Here is a 26,095-nt window from a genome sequence, read left to right as displayed (position 1 = left end):
ATTTGGCCATCCCAAATTCTTGTTTCCTTATTCTCTTTTCAGGCATTTTCTTACCACATGGGCTGGCTTTTCTGGTTTAAAGTTTTGCTTCAGCCTATAACAATTCTTTTCTATGATGCTCTCCAGCTCAGGGAGGAAAAATGGCCAATATTAGTTAATTTGACCAATTGCTTGCCTCTTGCCTGTCTTGGAGTGCACGTGTTAGTGACAGGGGTAGTGGTGGTAGCGCAGACGGTACGTTAAGTCAGGATCTCCGGCAGGACATGTGTCTTTGGAAAAACATGTACAGTATTATAATATAATTATATATTGAAATATTTATATTTGGAAATTTTAAGAAACTTCCTTATAGTTTTCACAAATTATAGGAAGTCATGTTCAGCAACATTTTCTTTTGGTTGTTTGGGATTTACAGATTTGTGATTCTTAGGGGAGGTCACAGCCACCTTGGGAAGTACATCAGAATCTAGAGGGACAGCGACAAGATAAGAGATCTTAACATTTATTAAAGAGAAATTTGGGTTCTGGAGGGACAGCGACATAAGAGATCTTAATATTTATTAAAGAGAAATTTGGGTTAAAAAAAGTCTGAGAAACTCTGCTTTACATTGCCCCTTTCCCTTATTTCAGCATCCTATCTCCCATTCCCAGTGACATGGTATTCCTTCTTTACAAGAGCCCTGTCCTAGAGGCAGGGCCCTATGACTCAAGTCTTCTCAATGCCCTATAGCAACTCTTTTTTTCCTAAGACAGTAACAAGTCATTTGATGAACAGGTTTCTCTGTTGACATATTAATGGCTGATAATGAGTTAATGTTTTCCTCCTCTCAGTGTTTTTATGGAACCACCTGGAGGAATCTAAGTGCTTTAGCGAATTAGAATAATTCTCTAACTAGAGAAATTGCAGACACCTTGGCTGTCTTAGGGGTAGGCGCTGGGGAGGTATTTTCAGTAATTGATTGGAAAGGAATATTTAGTATTATGTCATACCATGTATATGGCTAGTTATTCTTAGAGCTGACCCTGCTGCCCACTAGATTAATGATGGCGCTCGGAGAGCTAATGGGAAACAGACTCCACTTTTCTGTATCACAAAGCCCCGTAGAGGGCAGGATTCAAACTCTACTGCTGTCTTCTAAGACCAGAGGCTCTTGGAAAGTTGTATCCTTCTTGGGTTACCTCTCAGCTCATCACTGCAACAAATTCTGTGAAACAAAAAGGCTACATTTCTCAAATCTTTGCTAGATGATAACCTGCGCCTGATATAGCTAAAAAGCCCAGAAGGCAGAGGCTTCCTAATGCAAATTCTCATTAGATGGAAAAGTTTTCTGATTAGAAACATTTGGGTTATTGTACAAGCACTTTCAGTTATTATTTGTTTCAACATTTGTTTTTCTGCTTCCTTGAAATTTTTGTCTTTTTTTAAAAATTGAAGTATAATTGATTTACAATGCTGCGATGTGTTACTTTCAGGTGTACAGCACAGTGACTCAGTTATACATAAATATATAAATATATGTATATATATATTTTTCATATTCTTTTCCCTTATAGGTTATTACAAAATATTGGGTATAGTTCCTTGTGCTACACAGTAGGTCCTTGTTGGTTATCTATTTTATATATAGTAGTGTGTATATGTTAATCCCAAACTCCTAGTTTAGCCCTCTCCCCACCCTTGAAATTCTTTGCTCCCTTGGGTCCCAACACATCTCTTTTTCCTGTTTCTTGTTAGCTTCCTTTGCTGGTTTTTCTTTCATCTACCCTCCCTCCTTGATGTTGGTGCTTCCCAGTGTTACCTCTTAGCTCTCTCTCTCTTTTTTTTTCTCACTGAATTTGCCTTCTCTTGGGGAAAACATCCACAGCCTTCTCTGTCAGCCATAACCGCCACTAGTGTAGATCCATCCCAGACCGCGATTCTCTTCTTGGCTTCAGACAGCTATGTGTCTACTGGCTGCCTCCATTGAGAAGTCCCATAGGTATCTCACATTTAATATATCCCCAGGGTGAATTAATGATCTTTCCCGTCACATCTTTCTTGTCCCTGTATCCCTATTACAGTTATTAGCCCCATCCAGCCAGTCACTGAGGTGACTAACCTTTAAGTCTTCCTTGCACCTCCTGGCTTCATCCTCTACCTGTAAAGCCCTGACAATGTTACTTTCACATTATCCATTAACTTTGTACTGTCTCATTATTTCTCATGCCATTGCCCTTGTTCAAAGGATAACAGCCCTTGTCAGAGCTCAGACAGTGTCCTAAGATCTTCCTTCAATCTGTTTTCCCCTACAGTACAGATACATCTTCTGAAATCCAAAATGAAAATTCTTGACTGGATCCCCATCACTTTCTCAATGAAGTCGCAGCTCATCATCCATCCCTCACCACCTCTCCCATTTGCCTCAGACTCCAGCATCATTCATCACTCCCCAGAGACTGCGCTCGCCAGCACCGCTGCACTCATGGAGTGCCCTCTGCCTGGATGGTCCTCCTCATTTTCCCTTACAAGGCTTAGCTCTCCAAAGGCTGGGCACGGTCTCTTTCATCTTTTTATGACCAGAGTGTTTGACACACAGAGAGTGAATCTTCAGCAAGTAACTGGGTTAATATGTGCCATTCTGGTGAAATACTTTATTCCAAATTTTAAATTAAATCACCATAAATAAATAAATGAACCAGAAGAATCTACATGGTAACTGAAAAATAAGGATAAGAGGAAATCAAATGCTAACATCTTTATGGAATTTCCACTAACTGTAGGGAGGAGAACGTTGAGTTGAGAGTCATAATCCTAAACGAAGCCTACTGAACCAGAGGAGCACAGAAATCTGGGAGGAAGATGGGAAAAGACTATGACTCAACCCCATTCTATCCACTAGCCAAGAAACAGAAAAATTCCAAAGCCATGTGAACTCTTTTTAGACTGATATTGTCATGCCCTTCCTTCTCCCTGTCAGTTCTCTCTTTCGTCCACTTGGAAACCATACTTCACAATACATCTGCTGACATGGGTAGAGACAGTAGCACTTCGCAGGCTGAGATGTGTAAAAGCTTCAGGAAAATGTTTACAGAGGGAAGATGAAGAAGGGAGGAAGAGCCCTAAGAATAGTGCAGCTTGAAGTACAATTTTTACTCCTGTCATTGACTGAAGAAGAACTAAAGCTTGCCTGTGACTACCTAGCAGTCAGTCAACTGGCCAGTTGGAGTGGAACATCCTCCCTCAGTCCAGTAGAAACAAGAGATGAATGTTTACAAGACAGTGGAAACCAGGCCCAGGGTTCAGCACTCCAGCGTTCTGTCTAGGAATAGATCCAAAAAAGACAATGTACAAACACCTAAATGACCAGTAAGAGGGTAAGAGGACATCCTGCACCCACCCATTCTGCAGCCAAATATTGTTCTGGATCAGGTTAGTGGTTGTGCACATGCATACGTGCATGTGTGTTTACTGTTTATGGAAAATAATTTTAAAATATTTGGTGTAGATCCCCCCAAATATTCTGCAGCACAGAGAAAAGTGACTTAAAGGCTCAGAAGAAAAAAAAACAGAAAAAAAAATTTTTCCAGAGGAAATAAGAAAAAAACTTTCAAAGCCTTAGCTTGATGTACTTAACAGGAGTTGACTCACTGGGTACAAGGGGTATTTAGGAGAACAGAGAATAAGCTGAAAGTACAGCTGAAAACAGAGATGGCTGAGAGCAGGCAGAATTGCAAAGAAAGCAATACGTTTCACATTGGATGCAACAAAGAGTGCAGACAGTACAGTCTGTAATATTTAAACTTGAATGTAGAGGGGAAAAAAAGAGATGTACATGACAAGAAATAAGGTTGAGGACAACCCAGTGTTTATAGCAGCACTATTTACAATAGCCAAGACATGGACGCAATCTAAATGTCCATTGACAGGTGAATGGATAAAGAAGATGTGGTACGTATATATATAGTGGAATACTACTCAGCCATAAAAAAGAGTGAAATAATGCCATTTGCATCAACATGGTTGGACCTAGAGATTATCATACTAAGTGAAGTAAGTCAAAGACAAATATCATATGATAACACATATGTGGAATCTAAAAAATGATACAAATGAACTTATTTATAAAACAGAAACAGACTCACAGACATAGAAAACAAACTTATGGTTACCAAAGGGGAAATGGAGGGGGGAAGGGAAAAATCAGGAGTTTGGGATTAGCAGGTACAAACTACTATGTATAAAATAGATAATCAACAAGGTCCTGCTGTATAGTACAGGGAACTATATTCAATATCTTGTAATAAACTTAATGGAAAGGGATCTGAAAATAATATATATATATATATATATATATACTTCAATAAAAAATATATGCTTCAATATAAAAGTTAAAAGAAATTTTAAAAAAGAAATAAGTTGGAGGAAAAAGAAAGGAGAGCCGTGTAAGTTTCAGGTTTTCTGAAGAAGAATCAAGAGAGAACAAAAATAAGCAATCATTAGACCCAATCAGAAAAAAAATGTTAAAAAATCTTTTCTGAAACAGGACCTGGTCCACAGATTAAAGGCACTTGTCACGTTCCAAGGTCAACTTAATGGGAAAAGACCCGCATTGACATATTCTGACAACATTTTTACATTTCAAGGATAAAGAGAAAAATTCTACAAGCACCGAGTCAGAGAAACATGGTTCACTCACAAAGGAGTAAGAATAAGTGTGGCTTCAGACCTCTCCATATCATTGAACTTCAGGAGCAGTGTCACAGTAGGTACAGAGATTGAACAGCAGAATTCCTTCTCCAGACAAGTTGTCTATTCATATAAAATACAAGAGCTCAGAAAATATATTTCTCAAATACCTTTCTTGAATTACGTGATTATATAATAAGTTCTCTGTGTGTGTGTGTGTGTATATATATATATATACACACACACACACACACACATACCACAGCAGAGTGCCAAATACTCAAGGAAATTTGCAGTATAAGGTACTAATAGTAAAATCCAAAAGCTGTTAAAAATGTAGGGGCTGAACAGTGGTATGCTGGTCAGTGTTTTAAAACCACCTGTAGGGGTGTGGGGGAGCAACATGATTTGTAGAGTTTGCCAATGTTCATGGTGTAAGAACGGCTACTGTGTCCGACATCGAGCTACCAGTGTGATGTCAGTGTGGAATTGAGAAGTGCAATCGACTCTCACATGCCTTTAGGAGCTGGCTTCAGCTGGACCAGTTATCTGCAATTTGAGAAGAAAAATAAACATTTTATTTGAGACCATATACCAAAACCAATTGTATACTCCTCGTATTAGTTCCTTGGGGCTGCAGTAACAAATGACCATAAACTGAGGGGCTTAAACCAACAGAGGTTTACCGTCTCACGGCTCTGGAGGCTGGCAATCTGAAATCCAGGTATTGGCAAGGTCGTGCTCTCTTTATGTCTCTAGGGGAGGATCCTTCCATGCCTCTCCCTAGCCTCTGGAGGCGCCAGCGATCTTTGGCTGGTAGACTCATCATTCCGATCTCTGCCTTCGTCATCACATGGCATTCTCCCTGTGTGTTTCTGTGTGGCCGTGTCTGTTTTCTCTTCTTACAAGGATATCGGTCATTGGATTAGGGCCCACCCTAATCTGCTATGACCTAATTTCAGAGTAACTAATTACATTACAAAGACCCTATTTCCAAATAAGGCCGCATTCTGAGTTTCTGGGTGGGCAAGGATTTGGGGAGGAACACTATTCAACCCAGTATAAGAATGAACACAAAACGTAAGAAACAAACCACACAAAAGATAACATTGATGTGAATACCTATTTGTTCCGAGGATGGAATACTTTGTGCTGACAAGAAACCACAGGAGGGTGATTATTTGACTCCAAAAATTTTTAATTTCTTCTTGCCCAAAACATGAATAAAGTTGAAAATCCGACAATAATTTAGGGGAAAATCACATCAGCTATGAAAAGAAAAATGGTAAATGTCTTTCATATATAAAGATAGTATGTAAATAGATATGAAAAATATTACAGCCCAGGAGATAATTGGATATAAAGGTGGAAAAGTCACAAAGAAGTACATGCAGATGGCTCATGAAATGAGTAAGTATTCAACAATATTAATAATTAAATACAATTACATTAAAATAGCAAGCTATCTATTTTTAACCATCGAAGTAGCAAAAATAAAGAGAAAAGCTAACAATGACTGTACATTCTCATGGGAGAATAATGGGGGACTAAATTAGTGCAATCTTTTCTACTAGAAAAACAGAAGAATTGACATGTATCAAGAACCTTAAAAATGTTCCTACCTTTTGAATTATGAATAACACTCTGAAAGTCAATCTTACAATGGTAATCTTGAAATCTGTATAGCATAAAGTAGAAAGCAGAAAAAAAAAAGGAGGGGTATCAAAGAATTAAGTATTATCTTGAACAATTACAAACACTCTATTGTTGAAGATTTATTGTAGAGAATGTAATCCATACTAGGTAGTTTAAGCATAAAGGGATTGATTTAAATGGATTTTAAAATCGCTGGGAGGCTGATGAAACATTGAAGAAACAGAGAATGACTCCAAAGGCCGCACTGCAGAACTTACTGTGATCAGTAGAGGGAAGAGCAGGGAGCCACCTGCTACAATGAGAACTTACACGTCAGCTGCTAGCTCCAGACGCGTGCTACTTGAGTCAGAATCTGACTTTAAAACAAAAACACTTGTTTCCAGTTTCATTCTGCACTCTGAAGACTGAAGTTATAGATTTGGCTGCATTTCCACAGGAAATGATCAGGCAAAGACACCCAGTTGGAGTCAGTTGAGTTTCTGCAGCCTCAGTGGGGGCCCTTCCAGTCTTTTCTTCCACTTCTGCAGAATTTCCTGCAGCAAATACTTCTTTCTCCTTGTTTCCTTCACTGTGATGTTTGGATAAGAGATGGCCAGTGGAGGATATTTGTCTCTTAAAAGAAAAACAAAAACAAAAACTAGACAAGCTAAAAAGAACCTAGACTCTTCAACTGAACAGTCATTATGAAAATTGCTAATGGTGCCCAGGCCAAGGAAAAAGTCACAGAAAATGAGTGTGGGAAGGAGTGATCACCCCCAGAATGCAAAATCAGAGGAGTGTTATCTGGTGCTCGAACAAGGAGCTCCACTTAACAACCATTTTTCTTTTAGGACTTGTGAGGGATGCAGCCACAGGAAATCCATCCACAAAGGATGCAGTGGCCCAACTTGTACCGCACCTGGATAGTTATGTGATATTTACTGAAGAAATCTAGTGTACTTTAAATTTTTTTCATAAAAGTTTACATTGTATTGTAGGTTAATATTAAATGTTTTATAACAAAAATGTCAAAAACAATTCATTCAACCCAGTTCAGAATTCAAGACACACAGGTGCATTTCATTGGTTGAACCTACATCACAGCTGGAACCCTAGCTGTAAAGAAGTCTGGGAAATGCAGTTTTTAGTATCCCAGCTTCTGAGCAGAAGGCACAGAAAGAGGTCGGAATGGATACTATGTGAGGACGTTGATATAATTGCCACACCCTAAACATCCAAAATGTAAGAAATGCATTCAGTAGCTTTTTAAAGATAAATTTATTTATTTTATTTATTTATTTTTGGCTGCGTTGGGTCTTCATTGCTGCGTGTGGGCTTTCTCTAGGTGTGGCGAGCGGGGGCTACTCTTCGTTGCGGTGCACGGGCTTCTCATTGCGGTGGCTTCTCTTGTTGCGGAGCACGGGTTCTAGGCGCACGGGCTTCAGTAGTTGTGGCGCTCAGGCTCAGTAGTTGTGGCTCACGGGCTCTAGAGCGCAGGCTCAGTAACTGTGCATATGGGCTTAGTTGCTCCACGGCATGTGGGATCTTCCCGGACCAGTGATTGAACCCGTGTCCCCTGCATTGGCAGGTGGATTCTTAACCACTGCTCCACCAGGGAAGTCCACATTCAGTGGCTTTAAATGATTTTGGAAATACTTTTGCTTTAACATTTTTTTAAAAAGCATGGAATAGAAGATATATGTAAGATCTCAACTTGTGAAAAATATATAGGGGACAAAACACTCTGGAGAAGTATGCCAGTGCATTCGGCACTTGCATGAGTCTATGAGGGATTTCTTTTTCTTAAGTATACCTTTTACCTTTTCTACAGTGACCATAAATTAATTTTATAATCCTCATTCCCCATCACAGCAAGTCAACAAACATTTGTTAAATAAATGCTGGAATTAGTGACATGAATGAACGGACTATTTGTTTTGCTCTTCTAGGATTTAAAGAAATAAGAAAGGGCTTGTTAATTTCCCTTTAAACTTGGCTTTTTCAGAGCAGCCGTGAGTTCTGGCTGCTGATACAATAGTGTGGGTAGCACAGTTTAGCCATTTAGATATAAATTTAGGTATGTGCGCATGTCTTTGTCTTATGTTATTTATGTTAAAGTATATGACTATTGTATTAGTTAGGATTCTACAGAGAAACAGAACCAATAGGATAGATAGACAGAGAGATAGATAGATAGATAGATAGATAGATAGATGAAGTGGCTTATTATAGAGGATTGATTCATGCAACTGTGGAGGCTGAGAAGTCCCATCCCCTGCTGTCTGCAAGCTCGGAGACGGGAAAACTGGTGGTTTAGTTCCAGTCCAAGTTTGAAGGACTGAGAACCAAGAATACATAGTTAGGTTCTACTCCCTGTCCAAAGGCCTCAAAACCAATGGTGTTAAGTCCCAATCCAAAAGCAGAAGACCAATGTCCAGCTAAAGTAATCAGGCAGAGAGGATGAGTTCTCCCATCCTCTGACTTTTTGTTCTATTGGCGCCCTCAGTGGCTTGGATGATGGGGAGAGCTACCTGCTTTACTCAGATGGATTCAAATCCTAATCTCCTCTGGAAGCACCCTCTCGGACACACCCAGAAATAATACTTAACCAGACACCTGGGCACCCCATGACCCAATCAAGTTGACACATAAAATGAACCATCACTACTATATAGACTTATTTACTATTAATATATAAATAAGCTAATTTTAGTTCTCAGTCATAAATAAATCAATGAGCGGTAATAATTGCTTGCAAAGAAAAATAAAATCCAGAAAGACAGTATGTATATGGTCTTTTCCTCGTTAACTAGCAATAATATTACTTACTTTTCTTTCACACAGAGTGCTCTACTTTTAATTAAAATTCCTTTGGTATTTTGAATAATTTTTACCAACTGTGACAAAAACATAAACTCTTCGGTATCATTTCTCTCCTCCTTAAGTATTAGAGATATTCTTTCTGGAAAATTAAGGATTTTCTCATGTAAGTCGATTCCTGAAATAAAATTACTCAAGAAGAGCAAAAAGTTGTTGTGTTTTTCTTTTCTACAGTTCCTTCTTGTGAGGCACCTTATTCTGCTGAACATCTGTCTGGACCATGCTTTTCCAACTTAGCATATGACCTAGCAGAAGGCTTTTCTCAGAGATTCTAAGGAGGAACTTAACTGCCCCACCTAGTTCCAGGAAACCCCTGCAGGATGATGCTGAAAGATAGAAACTCTCACGTTAAAAATAAATTAATCCAGTAACAGATATAATAAGTCAATGAACTTTTTCCCCCAATTTCATCCTTCCTATAAATATATTTGGTCTGTTATCCTAACACACTGTGATTATAGAGCATGGTACTAAGAGGATTCCAATATATGTGCTGTTCTGTTTTTTTTTTTAAGTTTCTTTTCCATTTTTGAGCAGTGGGAGAAGAAGGTTGGTATTAACCATGTTTAGAGAGATAGGAGAATGGCTTCTGGGTATATATAACATAAAATTTGTTATCACAATACTTTCTAGTATAGACAGGCAGTGACTGAGGACAGATAGAAATGGAAGGAGTCGCTATTTGCCCGCACATCTAATAGAAGTGTAAGTGGGGAAGACGGTTTACTTTAAAAGCTGATGTAATCCACTAACACTTGAATCACAACATGAAATAAAAATAGATGTTCTGTTTTCAACAACTGTAATATAATTAACTCTTAGCCTCTGTTTTTACCTAGCCACAGAATCAACTGTTTTGCAGGCTATCGAGGTTTGTCTGGGGCTGTTTGCAGTTCATGATTTGAAAGAATTGGAGGTGAGAGGAAATGGGTGTATAATTAGTCCTTGGAGTTGAACAGAGCAACTGAGACACACCTCACCTCCTCTTCTTAGTTACTTTCTTCACTTTGCTATTTCCCTCTGCAACTTGGTTCACTGTGGCAGATGGAGAATGGAGTCGGTGACAGGGAAAGAAGTGAAATGATTTTTGTTCCTTTTCTCTATTTGTTTCTCAAACTCTGTACCACACAAGTTTTTGATTTTGTCTTTCCATTTGTTTTTGACAGTACTTTTTACTTACCTCCTCTTCCTGGTGTCCCTTTGTTTCCTATTCTTCTGTTTTCTCTCTCTTTTTCCTTTCTTCCCCATCTGTCCTCATGCCTCCTCTTCTTTTTTCCAGGTGATGGTATAAATTAGAGAGTTAGGGTATTAATAGTGTGAATGAGCAGGGTGTGTGTCTGAAATGACTATGTGTCTCTCCAAGGAGACTGGGAGCCCGAGTGGAGTCCATCTCGGTGCTGGGAGGTAAATAAAAAATGGCTAAAAGAGAGTGCCCAGGGGTGGGCTTGAGATGATGTCTCCAGTTCTCCATAGCCTGCAGGTGATATTTTGAGAATCACAACATTTCCATATTTCCAGTAGGAAGATACAAAAACATTAAAAGCACCGATGGAGGGGGAATTCTCTGGCGGTCCAGTGGTTAGGACTCCACTCTTCCACTGCAGGGGGGCATGCGTTCGATCCCTGGTTGGGGAGCTAAGATCCCGCATGCCGTGTGACCCAGCCAAAAAAAAAAAAAAGAGTACCAATAGAGAAGAAGAGGCCCAAGGTTGGAGAAGGGCAACCATGGATTACCGGGACAGCAGAGGGGACCACAGACTTGAGTACTAGTGACCGGCTTGGTGTCCAAAAAAACCAGAGATACTGACCATATCTCAGAGACACCAGAGCTAGACCCCAAGGACCAGACAAGATAAACTGCAGTGCATTAGAGATGGCCAAAGGATCCACCAATTTTATGAGGATCCAGAGGGGAGAGTAGGAGGAGAGACCTCCTGAAAGAGGAAAAACAGCTCTGGATGAGTTGTTTTTTGGTTTTTTTTTATTTGTTTTTTTTTGTTTGTTTGTTTTGTGGTACGCGGGCCTCTCACTGTTGTGGCCTCTCCCGTTGTGGAGCACAGGCTCCAAACGCGCAGGCTCAGCGGCCATGGCTTACGGGCCCAGCCACTCTGCAGCATGTGGGATCTTCCCGGACCAGGGCACGAACCCGTGTCCTCTGCATCGGCAGGCGGACTCTCAACCACTGCGCCACCAGGGAAGCCCCAACTCTGAAGGAGTTTTGCATTTTAAATGGATGAAACATTTAGTCCAAAAACTTTTACTTCAAAAGACACTGAATGACTTTAAACTGACAAATGGAAGGTTTTCTCCATTAGTAAGAATGGGAACACCAGAACAAGATGAAGGCAACTGTAGAGGGAAAAAAGAAGGGAGAGTTCTGAGTTGTGTGTAAATTTCAATCCTGCTTTTAGGGATGTGTGTGTATGTGTGTGCTGAAAGATGGAAATCAGTATGTTAATAAAGGTCAACTCTGGTGGAATTGTGTGATTATTATTTTATTTTTCCTTCTTTCTATCATTCAGCATATATTTACTGAACATTTACTATATGCCAAACACACTTCTTTGTGCTTATCTTCATTTCTTAATTTCTCTACAATTATACAATTACTATGTATTGGTTTTGTAAAGAGGAAACCATAATTCAATGCTATTTAAAAATAAGTCTGTCCAGTTTACTCATTGTGGTATTTGAATGATCCATGTCCCACCATGTGAGTTGTAAATAAGGCCTTGGAGTTCATTCTTCTGTTCCTTAAGTATATGCTTTTGAGGTTGGTTAGTTGTAAATTCCAAGCGTCTCAGGAATCATTTTGTTGAGTTTATATAGAGCTTAATTCTCAAGCAGACCTTTTCATTTACAATTTAAGACCTACCATGTTGCAATTATATACAAACTAGCGTTCTGTCTTGATCTTCAGAAGTAGAGCAAGTTTGCCAAGTAGCATGCTCAAATGATCGTACCCAAAAATGGATTAGAAAGGTTCAGTGAAAGTCAAATCTGATAGTTGATTACGTTTTTGAGATAATGACCTGTCTATGTAATGACCACACCAAATGCAATGGGTGTTCTTTGCAGATGAGTCATGGACACCCTGACGTGTCTTGTGGCAGCCTGCAAAAGTAGACTTTGCAAGTTACAGGTGGCACATCTAGTGAGATATTTCCATATGCTTTCCCGTGATTATCAAATACACTCTCTAGTGGCTTTTGGGATTTGTAAATGATTAGTTAATAATGATTTCATTTTTTAAAATTCTCATCAAGAAGTCTCCCCAAATTAGTCATATTTTTGAGGCAATATCAAGCATTCAACCTGCCTAGTCATCCAGCCAAAGGCAGGTGGAACATTTATTCTTCCATTTCTTCAGATCAGTCAGTGGGCTGCACAGTGATAGCAAGTGCCCTTTGCCCTCAGCTCTTTCCTGGCTCTCATCCCTCTCACCACCCCCTTTCCAGAACCTAGTGGAAAAGGATCCCTTCCTTCACACCCTTCCCAGATTTTCAGTTTGAGTTGAGTTTATGCCACAGAAGAGAAATGCAAGTTATTTTCTTGCATATTTTCTTGCATTACTTCACAACTTTTCAATTGTGAAGTAATCAAAGAAATAGAGACTCTAATAACATTAAAACATATAATTTAGATGTATGATAATGATTTTATTGGCAAAATTCTAAACTGAATAATGGAATATATCATTAAATAAATGTGATACCTAGAATAAATGTGCAGTACATTAAAAATGTTCATGCAAATGCAAATGATTCCATTAATTGTTTTAAATTACATTATGGAGGGCACAGATAAATTCTTTGTGATAAAATAATTTTACAATATTTTGGAGAGTTATCATTCTCTTATAAAACTTTGATTATATTTAGCTTTTTTCTTTTTTATTATAGAAACGATTCTTTGGTAGTCCCTTTCTGCTCTCAATAAACCTCTGGCAAACTACATGAAATTGACCATTTTCACTGACCCTTATTCTGTTATTTCTAAGTGTTCACTGATAGTTTGGAATATCAGTCACATATTTAATTTTTTTCACAAAATAAAGAAAAATGACAAATGTACAGTTATACTCATTTCAGTATTCTAGCAATGCCTGGATAAACACGTGCTAGCCATATCCTGCCTAGGAAGTGGCTTTTCTGTTCATTTGTAACTTGTTTCCTTGACAGTAATGTTTACTTCTCTAGAGTTCTTTAAGAATCGGTTTCTCATTACTTGTTCTTGCAGAGAGGAGAGGAAGAATGGTGATGATGGTGATGGTGAAGATGATGGTGATGGTGATGATGGTGTTGATAGTGATGATGATGATAATGGCGATTGTGATGATGGTGGTGATGATGATGATAAAGCAAAAATTATAAGAATTCTTATGTGCCGGGCACTATTCAAGGTGCATCACGCGTATGAACTCACCTAGATCTCACAGCAACCGTATAACTAGGTGCTCTTGTTATCTCCATTTTTTCCAGAGGAGAAAAATTGAGGCATAAAGAGATGAAGTAACTTGCTTAAGGTTGCGTAGTTTGCCTGTGGAAGAGGCTGAATGTTCAGTCTTCTCCAAGTACCCTCTCTACCATTGGAAGCCACATTTGAGACCACCATCTATGTTAAAATTTTTTGTGAGACATGAATATGGTAATATCTATTGGCTTCTAAAATGGGATCTGTTTTTTAAAATATAAGATTATTGCTTTGTGCCAACGTTGCCATATTTTTTTACCTAAAAGGTGACATTCCACAGATTAGAATATACCTCACCTAATTTTATATGTCTTAAAATAAATCTATATCTGTTTTTAAAGTTTACTGTGGCTTTAATTTCATATGGAATTTTAAAGAAATAAATATAATTGCTATTCTGAGAACTACAAAAGGGAGAAACCACAAAAGAAGAACACCTATGGTCAGAAAAACAAGCACAGTTTTATTTGTCTCGGAAAACAATGAAATTTTTCTAAATGCTTCATGAGATTGAAAAATGATTATATGATTCTTAGAGGGTTTGATGTTTGTTGAAAATGATCATATTCTGTTTACAAGAAAATGACCTAGCTTCTAATGAGAGATTTGTATTTAAGAGTGCTATTCATTTTCTAATTACCCATTTTCCGGTTTAAGACTGGGGTGGGGCGGGGATGGTTTGCATAAAAACCAGTGAAAGAAGATGTTGCTTGACAAATGTGAGGGCAATCAAAAGTATCTCTTGTATTTTCTTAGTATTCCTGGGAAAAAAAATTTCCTGGGAAAAATTTTGTGTTTTTATTTTGTAGCATATTTTGGAATGCATTCTGTGACAAAGATGCAAAAATGCTTTAAAATTCACTCATTCCTGTATGCATTTATACAGAATGAATGCCTACACTGTGTCAGGCACAGTATTTGACTTAGAGAATACAAAGATAAAGGAATTAGCCTTTTTTGAAGGAATCAGTAAAGGAGCCGTAAGGAGAAAATTACATGACAAGGTAGTAAGTACCTTGATAAAACTAAAGTGCTAAAAGGCACAAAGTTAGCTACCTAATCCCGGCTTGGGGTCATGGAAAACTCTCTAGCAGATGCCATGAGTTGATTCCTGAAAGATTACTAGGAATTAACAGGGCAATGGGGGTGTTCACTTCAGACAGAAGGTATAACAGGTACAATGGCTTGGAGGCGTGAGTGGGCATGGCCCATTTGAGGAACAGCAGGTAATTGGGCTGGGCCGGGCAAAGGCAGAGAGGGCTGATGAGCAATAGCAAAAAAGGGAGGCTGCAGAGGTAGCCAGGGGTTATCCAGAATTGCCTGGACAAGTTGAGGGCAAGCCATTGAAGAGCTCCTCCTCGACGGGGGATTGACATGGTCAGGTTGGGACTTGGGACAATGACTTGGGGAGCCTTGAGAAGGATGTGTTGGAGACTGAGAGATCAATTTGGATGTTGTTATGATACAGAGGAAGATTGATGATGATCTGAAATAAAACTGTGGCATTGAGGATATGCATTAGTTAGGGTGGGCTAATTGCTATAAAAAACTACTGCAAATCTTCATGGCTTGATACAATAAAGTATCCTTTCTCAGTCACATGTAATCTGAGGGCACCTGAGGAAGAGGAAGGGTTCTGCTCCATGCTGTCATTTATGAACCTAAACTTCTTCTATCCAGTCGTTCCACCATTCCCCGGGGGCCATAGAGTCCTTGACTGTGTCTGCTTTATTTTGTGTTACTGACAGAGGAAGGACTAGGGCAGGTGGATATTGAATACTGGAGAGAGAGATTTTAGGGTCCAGGCTGAAGTGTCATACAGCAGTTCTGTCCAGAACACATCACATGGCTCTGCCCAGCCACAAGGAATTCTGGTAAGTAGTTCTTTTGCATGCTCTGGAGGAAAACAAGATGGTTTTGGTGAGCACATGCCCATGTTCAACTGTTTTTGATCTGTAGAATGTCTGTTTCATGTGGCTCAACCTGTAAGTAACAGAGACAAGAAAGTACACTCAAAAGATGTTATAAAAAGGAAACTTAGTGACCAGTTGGGTACAGAAGCTGTGAGAAGGGGAAGAATACATGTTTTAAGGCTGGGTTCAGTCACTGGTGAATGGTTGTACCATTTGTTCAGTTAAGGAATATGGTTGTTGCAAAAGATAACGGAGGGAAGATGCTGAGTTTGAGATGCTTCCTGCAGATCTCCACAGGACTTGCTGCCTCATTTTCTTTAGACCTCTGCTAAAATGTCACTCTAAATAAAATAGCAACACCTCACCCTCTCTTTCCTATCATCCTACTTTTTTTTCTTCATGGAACTCCCCAAATCATGTTCATTTTTGTTTATTGGGTATCTCTTCTCACTCAAATGAAGGCTCCTAGGGAGCAGAGACTTTGTTTATGTTGTTCACTGCTCTATCCTATATTGCATAGAACAATGCCTGGCACATAACAGGTACTCAATAAATAATTGTTGAGTGTGTAAATGAATCAAAGTGGAAATGACCAGCAGTCTATTGGTTGTAATAATAAATGCTAATATTTATTGAGTGTTGACAATGGGACAGATACGGTTCTAAATACTTTGCAAGTATTAATGCATGTAATAAAGCATCCCTATAAGCTAGATACAACTAATATCTCTGTTTTACAGATGAAGAAACTGAAGTACATACAGCTGAAGAAACTTAACCATGCTCACCATGTTAGTTAGAGAGGAGATTCAAATGTAGGTGTTAGGGCTTCAGAGTTTACGCTCTTAACCATTATTCTATTCTGCCACATAATTTTGGAATGTTTGAGCACCGGGCTGGAGCCAGAGATCAGGAAATCAACATGAATTTAGATGTGAGTAGAGGTCAACCTATCCCTTGAGATTTTTTTTCAGACTGACCTGCAACTCCTATCCTGTATCAGCCAGAGAGTTCAGTGCTGTCCCCAATATTTTGGGAATTTCCATAAGCTTAAATTTACATGATCATTGTTTATTGCAATTACCTGTTTCCTTCAGTTTACTTGTCACCTCATCTCACCTCCTGTAACTGGTCTCTTGCTGCTCCACATCAGTGTAGACATGGATTAAAGCTTTCTTTCCTTAACTTTTCCAAAATACTGTTCCCAAAGGCATTATGCATATGTAGCAAAATGTATAGAAGGTTTGAGGTACGAGAGCGGAGACACTGAAAAACTATCAAGCAAAGAATATAAAGATGGAACAGCTGACATTTCTGTGCTTAAAAGTATTTGACCAGGAGCTTCCCTGGTGGCGCAGTGGTTGAGAGTCCGCCTGCCCATGCAGGGGACGCAGGTTCATGTCCCGGCCCGGGAAGATCCCACGTGCTGCGGAGCGGCTGGGCCCGTGAGCCATGGCTGCTGAGCCTGCGTGTCTGGAGCCTGTGCTCCACAACGGGAGAGGCCACAACAGTGAGAGGCCCGCGTACCGCAAAAAAAAAAAAAAAAAAGTATTTGACCACCATGTCACTGGGAAGGTCTCACTTGGTGTGTTACCGCTACTCTCTAGTATCCTGGGATGTTGTTACTCCTCATTTCTTTTCTTTCTCCCTTCATCTCACCCTTTGGCCCTCCCCGCCCCCAAATTCCCATTAATTACGTATGCAGGAGTGGTTAGTTATCACTTATTTCCCTTTCTACTCCCAGGACATACTCTTAGAATTTCACCTTCAACACCCAAAACACCCTCTACACTTAAACAAAGGGAATTCTGTTTCCAAAAAGGACTCTGGCATTAGTTAAAATAGTGTTTTCCACCCATTACCAGTTTGGGTCCTAGTTTGGGAAATGAAAGTGAATGAAATCTCCCAGAGAATATGGGTGACTTGAGATAAGAAAAAATCAGCTATGCATGGAAAGAAAGAGATCAGGAAGCAGCCAGAGAAAGATGTACTTTTGAGAAAATTTTTGTTTGTTGTTAGTTTGTTTTAAGTGAGGGAGAGTTGGCCAAGAGGTCACATGGGGGAAATGGGCCAGTGGAAGGGAATGGATGAAGATAAAGGCGATAAAGAGGGTAACATGGACCAGATCTTTGAGAAGGTGAGGAGTGTATCCCAGATCACAGGTGAATGAATTAATACGGGGCGGGAGGCATACATCTTCCCCTTAAGGAAAAGCTACACAGTGTGATTTAAAGAGCGTTGAATCACCAGTCAGATTGAGCTGAGTTGGAATCTGGAGTCTACTATATGCATTCCAGCTATGAAGCTTCACTAAAAGACTTAACTGCTCTGTCCCTCAATTTCCTCCACAGCAGAAAAGAGATAATGCCCTCTTCATAGAGTTACTACAAGGCTTAAATAAGATACCACATGTTAAGCAAGAACATTATAATAGAATTTGTTGATTATTTCTGTAATTTGATTATAGGTCTTCCAATTTCTTATCTGAGACTATCACTAATTTCATAAACAAGAGACCAAGTCTACTACATTTGTTTTTTCATCTGCTTCAAAGGGATTTTGTGGTTTCATGGTCTCATTGTCATTTGGAATTTTGATTAAGTTTTGAGGGTTGACTTGTTGTCAGCGGTCCAGACCTGGTCTGCATGACTGTTTAACTTAGCCATTCTTTTTCTTTTTCTCTTTAATTTGAAATCCTTTAGATGGGACACGTACATTCCATTTCTAGATCCATTCCCTCTTGTCCTGTCCTTGGCCCCTGCATATATTTTCCTAATCAACTTAGCCTCTGGACACACTTGAGTTTTCAACCCATGATCTAAATTGATTTCTACTAAAATAGCTGATGCCACTGAAAACAGGTGTGTTACTGAATCTCCAGGTAGCATTTTCTATCTTAGTTTCACTAGATCTCTTCTCAGCATCTATCACTGTTGACAAACTTATGAAACTCTTTTCTCTTCTGTTATTGAACACTCTCCTGGTGTCCCCTCACCTCACTGCCCATCTACCTTTTGCTAGAATTCTACCCCCTTTGCCCATCATTTAAATGCTATAATTTGTCAGTGTTTTATATGTTGGCCCATTGCTCTTCTGGGTGATCTTATGTCCAGAGCTCAGGAGGTCCAAAATTGGGTAATAATCTTTCCCCTCAGACCACTTTCTCTTGTGTTGTATATCGTGATGAGAGGAGCCACCAGAACTGAAAACACCCTCGCACTTAGGAGGGACACAGATCTAACAACTGGTGCAGCATTCATACTAAATCAGCATGGACACTGCCCCTAGACCTCACCACTGCTTTCTAGTGACGTTAAGCCCTGGTCCTCCCAGTCACCAAAGTCAGTTTCTCTTTCCTCTCCTATAGCCCCTGGGGGAACACCCTTATCATCTCCCTCACAGAGGAAAAATGCTCTCCATTTTTCCTTATGAGTAAAATCTCAAACTTGATTGGCAGTAGGTCAATCTTTTTTTTTTTTTTGCGGTACACGGGCCTCTCACTGTTGTGGCCTCTCCCATTGTGGATCACAGGCTCCGGACGTGAAGGCTCAGCAGCCATGGCTCACGGGCCCAACCGTTCCACGGCATGTGGGATCTTCCCGGACCGGGGCACGAACCCGTGTCCCCTGCATCGGCAGGTGGACTGTCAACCACTGTGCCACCAGGGAAGCCCAGTAGGTCAACCTTTTATATTGCCCTGTGCACCAAGCTAGCCTCATCGCTAGCTACTCCCAAGGTGCTAAACCTCTACCATATTAAATTATTTGCATTTTTCAGAAGTCCTCCTCTCTCCCCTCTGTGCCTTTGCCCATGCTGCTCTCTCAGGCAAGAATGCTTTCTCCTCAGTTCCATGTACATAGCCAACTTCTGCTCAGTCTTCAAAATTCAGTTCAGATATATCCGTCTCTGAAAGGCCTGTCCTAAATTTCTCTCCTCTTAGCCACATCCCCAGTTTAGGTTTGGAAGCTTCACCTTGCAAATATTTTTTAAAGTTTGCATTCTTAGGGCATGTTTTAATATGTACTATGTATGAAGGGAATAGCTTGGCATGAAGTGTTGTTTGCAAACTGGTAAAATATTTTCTTGTGGAAGAGGAGGAAAGTATAGTAAATCAACACAAAAATCAATGTTCGTTGACAGAGGAAAAGGAAGCAACAGCTGGGTAAACAAACAGCTGCGCAAAGAGACAGAAAAATGACAGCAACCATGAACATGGCAGATAGTCCAAAATATTAAAAAAGCAAGTAAATAACAGGAGGAAATGAGTTAACCTACTGGAAAATTGCTGAAACATTTGAACAGGAAGTAACTAATAAGAAAAGTGTTCAAATAAAAGTTACAGAGAAGAAAATTAGAACAAATATTCTGTGTAAAAGAAGTGAACTTTTAAAATGAAATATGCTTAAAAGATAAATTAACTTGAAAACTTGTGACTCTTTTTGTAAATGTGGTTTATATGGTACAGACAACATTATAATAATATTAAAAACTTAAAAAGAATAAAATTACACCCTAGGCCTAATTTATTGGTGTGTTGAAAAAAGTAAACTAAAAACTCACAATTGTCTTACTTTACATTTATATGAATATTAAGCTGCCTGACCTTTCAAAAGGAAATATCTAATAACACAAGTAACACATAAATATATTCAGCTTCTAAAGAACAGAAGCATTCCAGATAAGGCTGGACCCTCTTTTACTGCCCTATACCCACTGCTCTCCCCAGAGGTAACCATTGTTTTGAGTTTATTGTGTATCCTTCCAACATTTTCCCATACATCTATATACATATGTGAAAATATATATCTTTATCCTGTATGATAATCCACTATACAAATTGCTGTAGTAATTCTGCATCTTCATCATTTTCATGTAACATTTTGTCTTGGAAATATTTCTGCTTCCTTACAAATAGAGTCATGTTATTAAAGAATTGCCTTGTATTCATAGAATGGACATACCACTGTTTTGCCATTCCCTGAGTGATGGACACTTAGGTTGTTTCTGATTTTCTGCATACTTCAGCAAACATTCATGAATATTAACTTGGTTCCATGTGCCAGACACCCTTCTTAGTGCTCTAGATTTAGGGGTAGACAAAATAAAGTCCTCTTTATATACATTCAAGAGGATACAAACAATAAACAAAGATATATATATATATCTTTGTTTACTATATATATGTAGTAAAATGTCATGTAGTGATAGGTATAATGGACAAATGCAAGAAATGTGAGAGAGATGGGGGTGGTCAGGAAAGATTTATTTGATGTGCTTTCATTTGAGCCAAGACTTAGAAGTGAGGGAGGTTCTATAAATATCAGAAGCACCCTCAGAGAAACGGAAGTGCTGGGTCAGTAGATGTGCATGTTGAAGATGCCAAATCACCTTCCAAACTGTAACAATTCATACTTCCATTTGAAGCATAAAGTACCCCTTTTTCATACTCTTTCTAATACTTGTTATTATCATGTTCCTTAACTTTTACCGATTGGATATGTAGAAAACTGTTATTTCACTGTAGTTTTAATTGTTATAGTTTTTAAAAATTGATATAAATGTATAATTTGAATGCTAGTGAGGTTGTGCATATGTTAATATGTATGTTGGCCCTTTGAATTTCCTCATCTCAGACTCAACAGCTCATTGTGCATTTGTCTATTGTGTTATTTGTATATTATTGATTTTTATTGTCTGTATCCTGGATATTAATCCTTTGGGGGTTTTTTGCTTTTTTTAAACATCTTTATTGGAGTATAATTGCTTTACAATGGTGTATTCGTTTCCGCTTTATAACAAAATGAATCAGCTATACATATACATGTATCCGCATATCTCCTCCCTCTTGCATCTCCCTCCCACCCTCTGTATCCCACCCCTCTAGGTGGTCACAAAGCACCCAGCTGATCTCCCTGTGCTATGCAGCTGCTTCCCACTAGCTATCTATTTTACACTTGGTAGTGTATATATGTCAGTGCCACTCTCTCACTTCGTCCCAGGTTACCCTTCCCCCTCCCCATGTTCTCAAGTCCATTCTCCACGTCTGTGTCTTTATTCTTGTCCTGCCTCTACGTTCTTCAGAACAACTTCTTATTTTTTCTTAGATTCCATAAATATGTGTTAGCGTGCGGTTAATCCTTTGTTATGCATGTTGTAAACATTTTCTCTCAATCTGTTGCTTGTCTTATTAATTACATAACCTTTATCTTATAGAAATATTTAATTTTGAAGCAGTCATGTTTATCCATCTTTTCCTTTATGGATTTTGCTTTTAGTGCCTTATTTAACAAGGCCGTTTGTATCCCAAGGTCTTAAAAGTATTTTCTTATATTTTCTTCTAATTTTAGAATATATTTTTATTCCATCTGGAACTTAATTTTCTGAACACTATGAGGGAGGAATTTATCTTAGTTTCTATTATTTGGCTTGCCAGTTGTCCCAGTACAATTTATGGAAGTCAGTTTTTATGAATTGGTTTGAAATGTCACTTTCATCATATAGGAAATCCCTAAATATGCCTAGTTACATGTTTAGACTCTTTATAGATTGTCTGCTCTTTCATGGATTCTGTTGTGTTTTTATTACTATAGTTTTATAATCAGTTTTGATATTTGGTAAGTTAAGTCCTTCCTGTATTCTTCTTTAATCTAAAATTGCCTTGAGTATGTATACTTGATTTACCTTTTATGTGAATTTTAGATTCATCATATAAAATTTTATTTTAAAATAATATTGGAATTTTGGTTGAGATTGCATTGAACCTATAAATTTATTTGGGGAGACATCTTTCAGTATTCATTATTGTCTCCATAAAAATGTTATATATTTATTTTTAGGTTTCTTTCAAGGTGTTTGGGGACATGTTGCTATTACAAATAAAACCTTTGATACTATGTTTTTTTTTAATATGTGCTTGCTCTTGTGTAGGGAAACTATGGATTTTTTAAGACTTTATTTTTTCAGAGCGGTTTTAGGTTTGCGGCAAAATTGAGAGGAAAGTACAAAGATTTCCCATATGTCCCCAACCCCACACGTGCCTAGCCTCCCCCATTATCAACATCTCCCACTAGAGGTACTTTTGTTACCATTGATGAACCTACATTAACACATTATAATCACCCGAAGTCCATAGTTTGCATTGCAGTTCAGTCTTGATATTGTACATTCTATGGGTTTGGACAAATGTATAGTGACATGTATCCATCATTACAGTATCATACAGAATATTTTCACTGCCCTAAAAATCCTCTATGCTCTACCTATTCATCCCTCTCTCCCCCTCCAACCCCTGGCAACCACTGATCTTTATGTTATACTATATCTGTAGCTTTGCCTTTTCCAGAATGTCATATAGTTGCAATCACACAGCATGTAGCCTTTTCAGATTGGCTTCTTTCACTTAATAATCTGCCTTTAAGGTTTCTCCCTGTCTTTTAATGGCTTCAGAGCTCATTTCATTTTAGTGTTGATCATATTCTGTTGGATTGAAATAATACAGTTTCTTTATCCATTCACCTACGGAAGGACATCTTGGTTGCTCCCAAGTTTTGACAATTATGAATAAAGCTGCCATAAGTACATGTGTACAAGTTTGTATGTGGACATAAGTTTTCAACACCTTTGAGTTGAAGGAGCATGATTGCTGGATGGTGCGGTAAGTGTGCGCTTAATTTTGTAAGAAACCACCAAACTGACTTCCAAAGTGGCTGTACCATTTTGTATTCCCAACAGCAGTGAATGAGAATCCCTGTTACTTCACGTCCTCACAAGTATTTGGTGGTGTCAGTGTTCTGGATTTTGGCCATCCTCATAGACGGTAGTGGTATCTCATTGTTGCTTTCATTTGACTATCCCTGATAATGTATGATGTGGAACATCTTTTCATATGCTTATTTGCCATCTGGTGAGATGTCAGAGTCTTTGGCCCATTTTGTAATTGAGTTGTTTGTTTTCTTATTGTTGAGTTTTAGCAGTTCTTTGTATATATTAGATAACAGCTCTTTATCAGCTGCGTATTTCGCATATATTTTCTCCCAGGCTGTGGCTTGTCTTCTCATTCTCCTGACATTGTCTTTCACAGAGCAGAAGTTCTTAATTTTAATGAAGTCCAGCTTATCAATTATTTCTTTCATGGATTGTGCCTTCGGTGTTTTATCTAAAAAGTTATCGCCATACTCAAGGTCATCTAGATTTTCTCTTGAATTGTCTTCTAGGAGTTTTATAGTTTTGCATTTTACATTTAAGTTTATGTTCCATTTTGAGTTAATTTTTGTGAAGAGTGTGAAGTCTGTGTCTAGATTCATGTTTTGGCATGTGGATGTCCACTTGCTCCAGCACCATTTGTTAAAACGACTGTCTTTGTTCCACTGTATTGCCTTTGCTCCTTTGTCAAAGATCACTTTGCTCCTTTGTCAAAGACCCACTGTATTTATGTGGGTCTATTTCTGGGCTCCCCATTCTGTTACATTGATCTATTTATTCTTTTACCAATTCCATACTGTCTTGATTTCTGTACCTTTATAGTAAGTGTTGAAGTTGGGTAGTGTCAGTCCCCCAACTTCATTCTTCTCCTTCAATATTGTATTGGCTACTCTCAGTCTTTTGCCTCTCCATATAAATTTTAGAATCAATTTGTTGATATCCACAAAAGAACTTGCTGGGATTTTGATTGGGGTTGCACTGAATCTATAAATCAAGTTGGGAAGAACTGACATCTTGAGAATATTGAGTCTTCTTATTTGTAAACATGTGATGTCTCTCCATTTATTTAGTTCCTCGATTTTTATTTAGTTCATTAGAGTCTTGTAGTTTTCCTCACACAGATCTTGTACATATTTTGTTAGATTTATGCCTAAGTATTTCATTTTGGGGGTTGCTAGTATAAATTGTATTGTGTTTTTTATTTCAAATTCCACTTGTTATTACTGATATATACGAAAGCAATTGACTTTTGTATATTAACCCTGTATCCTGCAGCCTTATTAGTTTTTTCAGTTCTTTCAGATTTTCTACATGTCATCTGAAAAGACAGTTTTATTTATTCCTTCTCAATCTGTATACCTTTCACTTCCTTTTCATATCTAATTGTATTAACAATGACTTCCAGTATAATGTTGAAAGTAGTGGTGAGATCCTTGACTTGGAGACATCCTTGACTTGTTCCCAACGTTAGTGGGAGGGCTTCAAGTTTCTCACCATAAAGTATTATGTTAGGTGTAGGTTTTTTATAGATATTTTTTAATCAAGCCGAGGAAGTTCTCTCCTAGTTTAACTATGGATTTTTAGAAGTTGATCTAGACTTTATTGGTTTTAATAAATAATTTTTCAGTTGGTTCTCTTATATATTCTAGACAGGTAATTATATCATCTGTAAATATTGACTTCCCCTTGTAAACATACTTGAAATATGTTTTCTAGTGCAGTATGTATATTTTTATGTGGTTGATGATGTGGACTTTATGATAATAATTGTTTTAATATATTTATGTATATGTATCATACTATATATTTTCTTGTGTGACATAACGTGGTCATTTTAGAAACTTTCTATTCATGTTTAAAAATAATAGACATTTTAAAATTAAAGACTTAATTATGATTGTGGGTTTGTGAATACCTATCTATCTGAATTTTAAGCAGTTTTGCTAAATATATATATATATATATTTTTTTTTTTTTTTTTTTTGCAGTACGCGGGCCTCTCACTGTTGTGGCCTCTCCCGTTGCGGAGCACAGGCTCCGGACGCGCAGGCTCAGCGGCCATGGCTCGCAGGCTCAGCGGCCATGGCTCACGGGCCCAGCCGCTCCGCGGCATGTGGGATCTTCCCGGACCGGGGCACGAATCCGTGTCCCCTGTATCGGCAGGCAGACTCTCAACCACTGCGCCACTAGGGAAGCCCGCTAAATATATTTTGAAACTATCTTGTTAGGTGCATAAAGTTTCTGGACTGTTACACTTTTGGGTGGTGTTGTTCATTGGATCAATATACATTAGTTTATATTTTTAATTTATTTTATTGAAGTATAGTTGATTGACAATGTTTTGTTAATTTTTGCTGTACAGCAAAGTGATTCAGTTATACACATATATATATTCTTTATTTTCTATTTTTATGATTTAAAAATTTTAATATCTATTTTACCAAAATATTATGTGTATAATACATAGTTTTCAAGATCAAATAATATGACTGCTTTCAAATAGAAAGCAGCAATCTCCTGTCATACACTCCCGCAAGAAATGTTTCAAGGCCTTCAACTTCTCTAGCTGATATTTCTCTTGTTACGTTTTAAAGCAGCATGTTTAATTGCAATTAAAATTTTTTTCCATTTATCTATAGATATTTTATGAAAAAATTAAGATTTTTCTCTTAAAGTGCTCCTCACAGCACCACTCCCCCATACACACTTACACTTTCTTGTTCTCTCAGTACAGATATATCACAATCAAATCAATAGTCAGTGCTTATCTTAGTGTCTATCTAAGCACTGTTCACATCTGAGACAAAAAGTCTATTACAAGTATTTA

General features: G+C 38.3%; 1 protein-coding gene across 2 annotated transcripts in view; it reads left to right on the top strand.

Annotated features, from left to right (window-relative positions):
- Positions 1–26,095, top strand: part of ST8SIA1 (ST8 alpha-N-acetyl-neuraminide alpha-2,8-sialyltransferase 1) — a 163,707-nt gene that overhangs the window by 121,798 nt on the left and 15,814 nt on the right. Inside the window, exon 5 of one of the 2 annotated variants that reach the window (XM_089920380.1) lies at positions 13,421–20,525. The exons of the other annotated variant lie outside the window; for it this stretch is intronic. Within the exon in view, the coding sequence (XP_089776506.1) occupies positions 13,421–13,610 (190 nt within the window). The 3' untranslated portion in view covers positions 13,611–20,525. Of the gene's footprint in view, positions 1–13,420; positions 20,526–26,095 lie in introns of those variants that run through there. 2 annotated transcript variants of the gene reach the window in all.

The sequence above is a fragment of the Delphinapterus leucas genome, chromosome 11 (genome assembly GCF_059928025.1).
Source record: "Delphinapterus leucas isolate spDelLeu-1000000601 "Yukka" chromosome 11, BTC_Dleu_Yukka2, whole genome shotgun sequence".
Taxonomy (NCBI): domain Eukaryota; kingdom Metazoa; phylum Chordata; class Mammalia; order Artiodactyla; family Monodontidae; genus Delphinapterus; species Delphinapterus leucas.
This window is presented reverse-complemented; position numbering and strand designations above follow the sequence as displayed.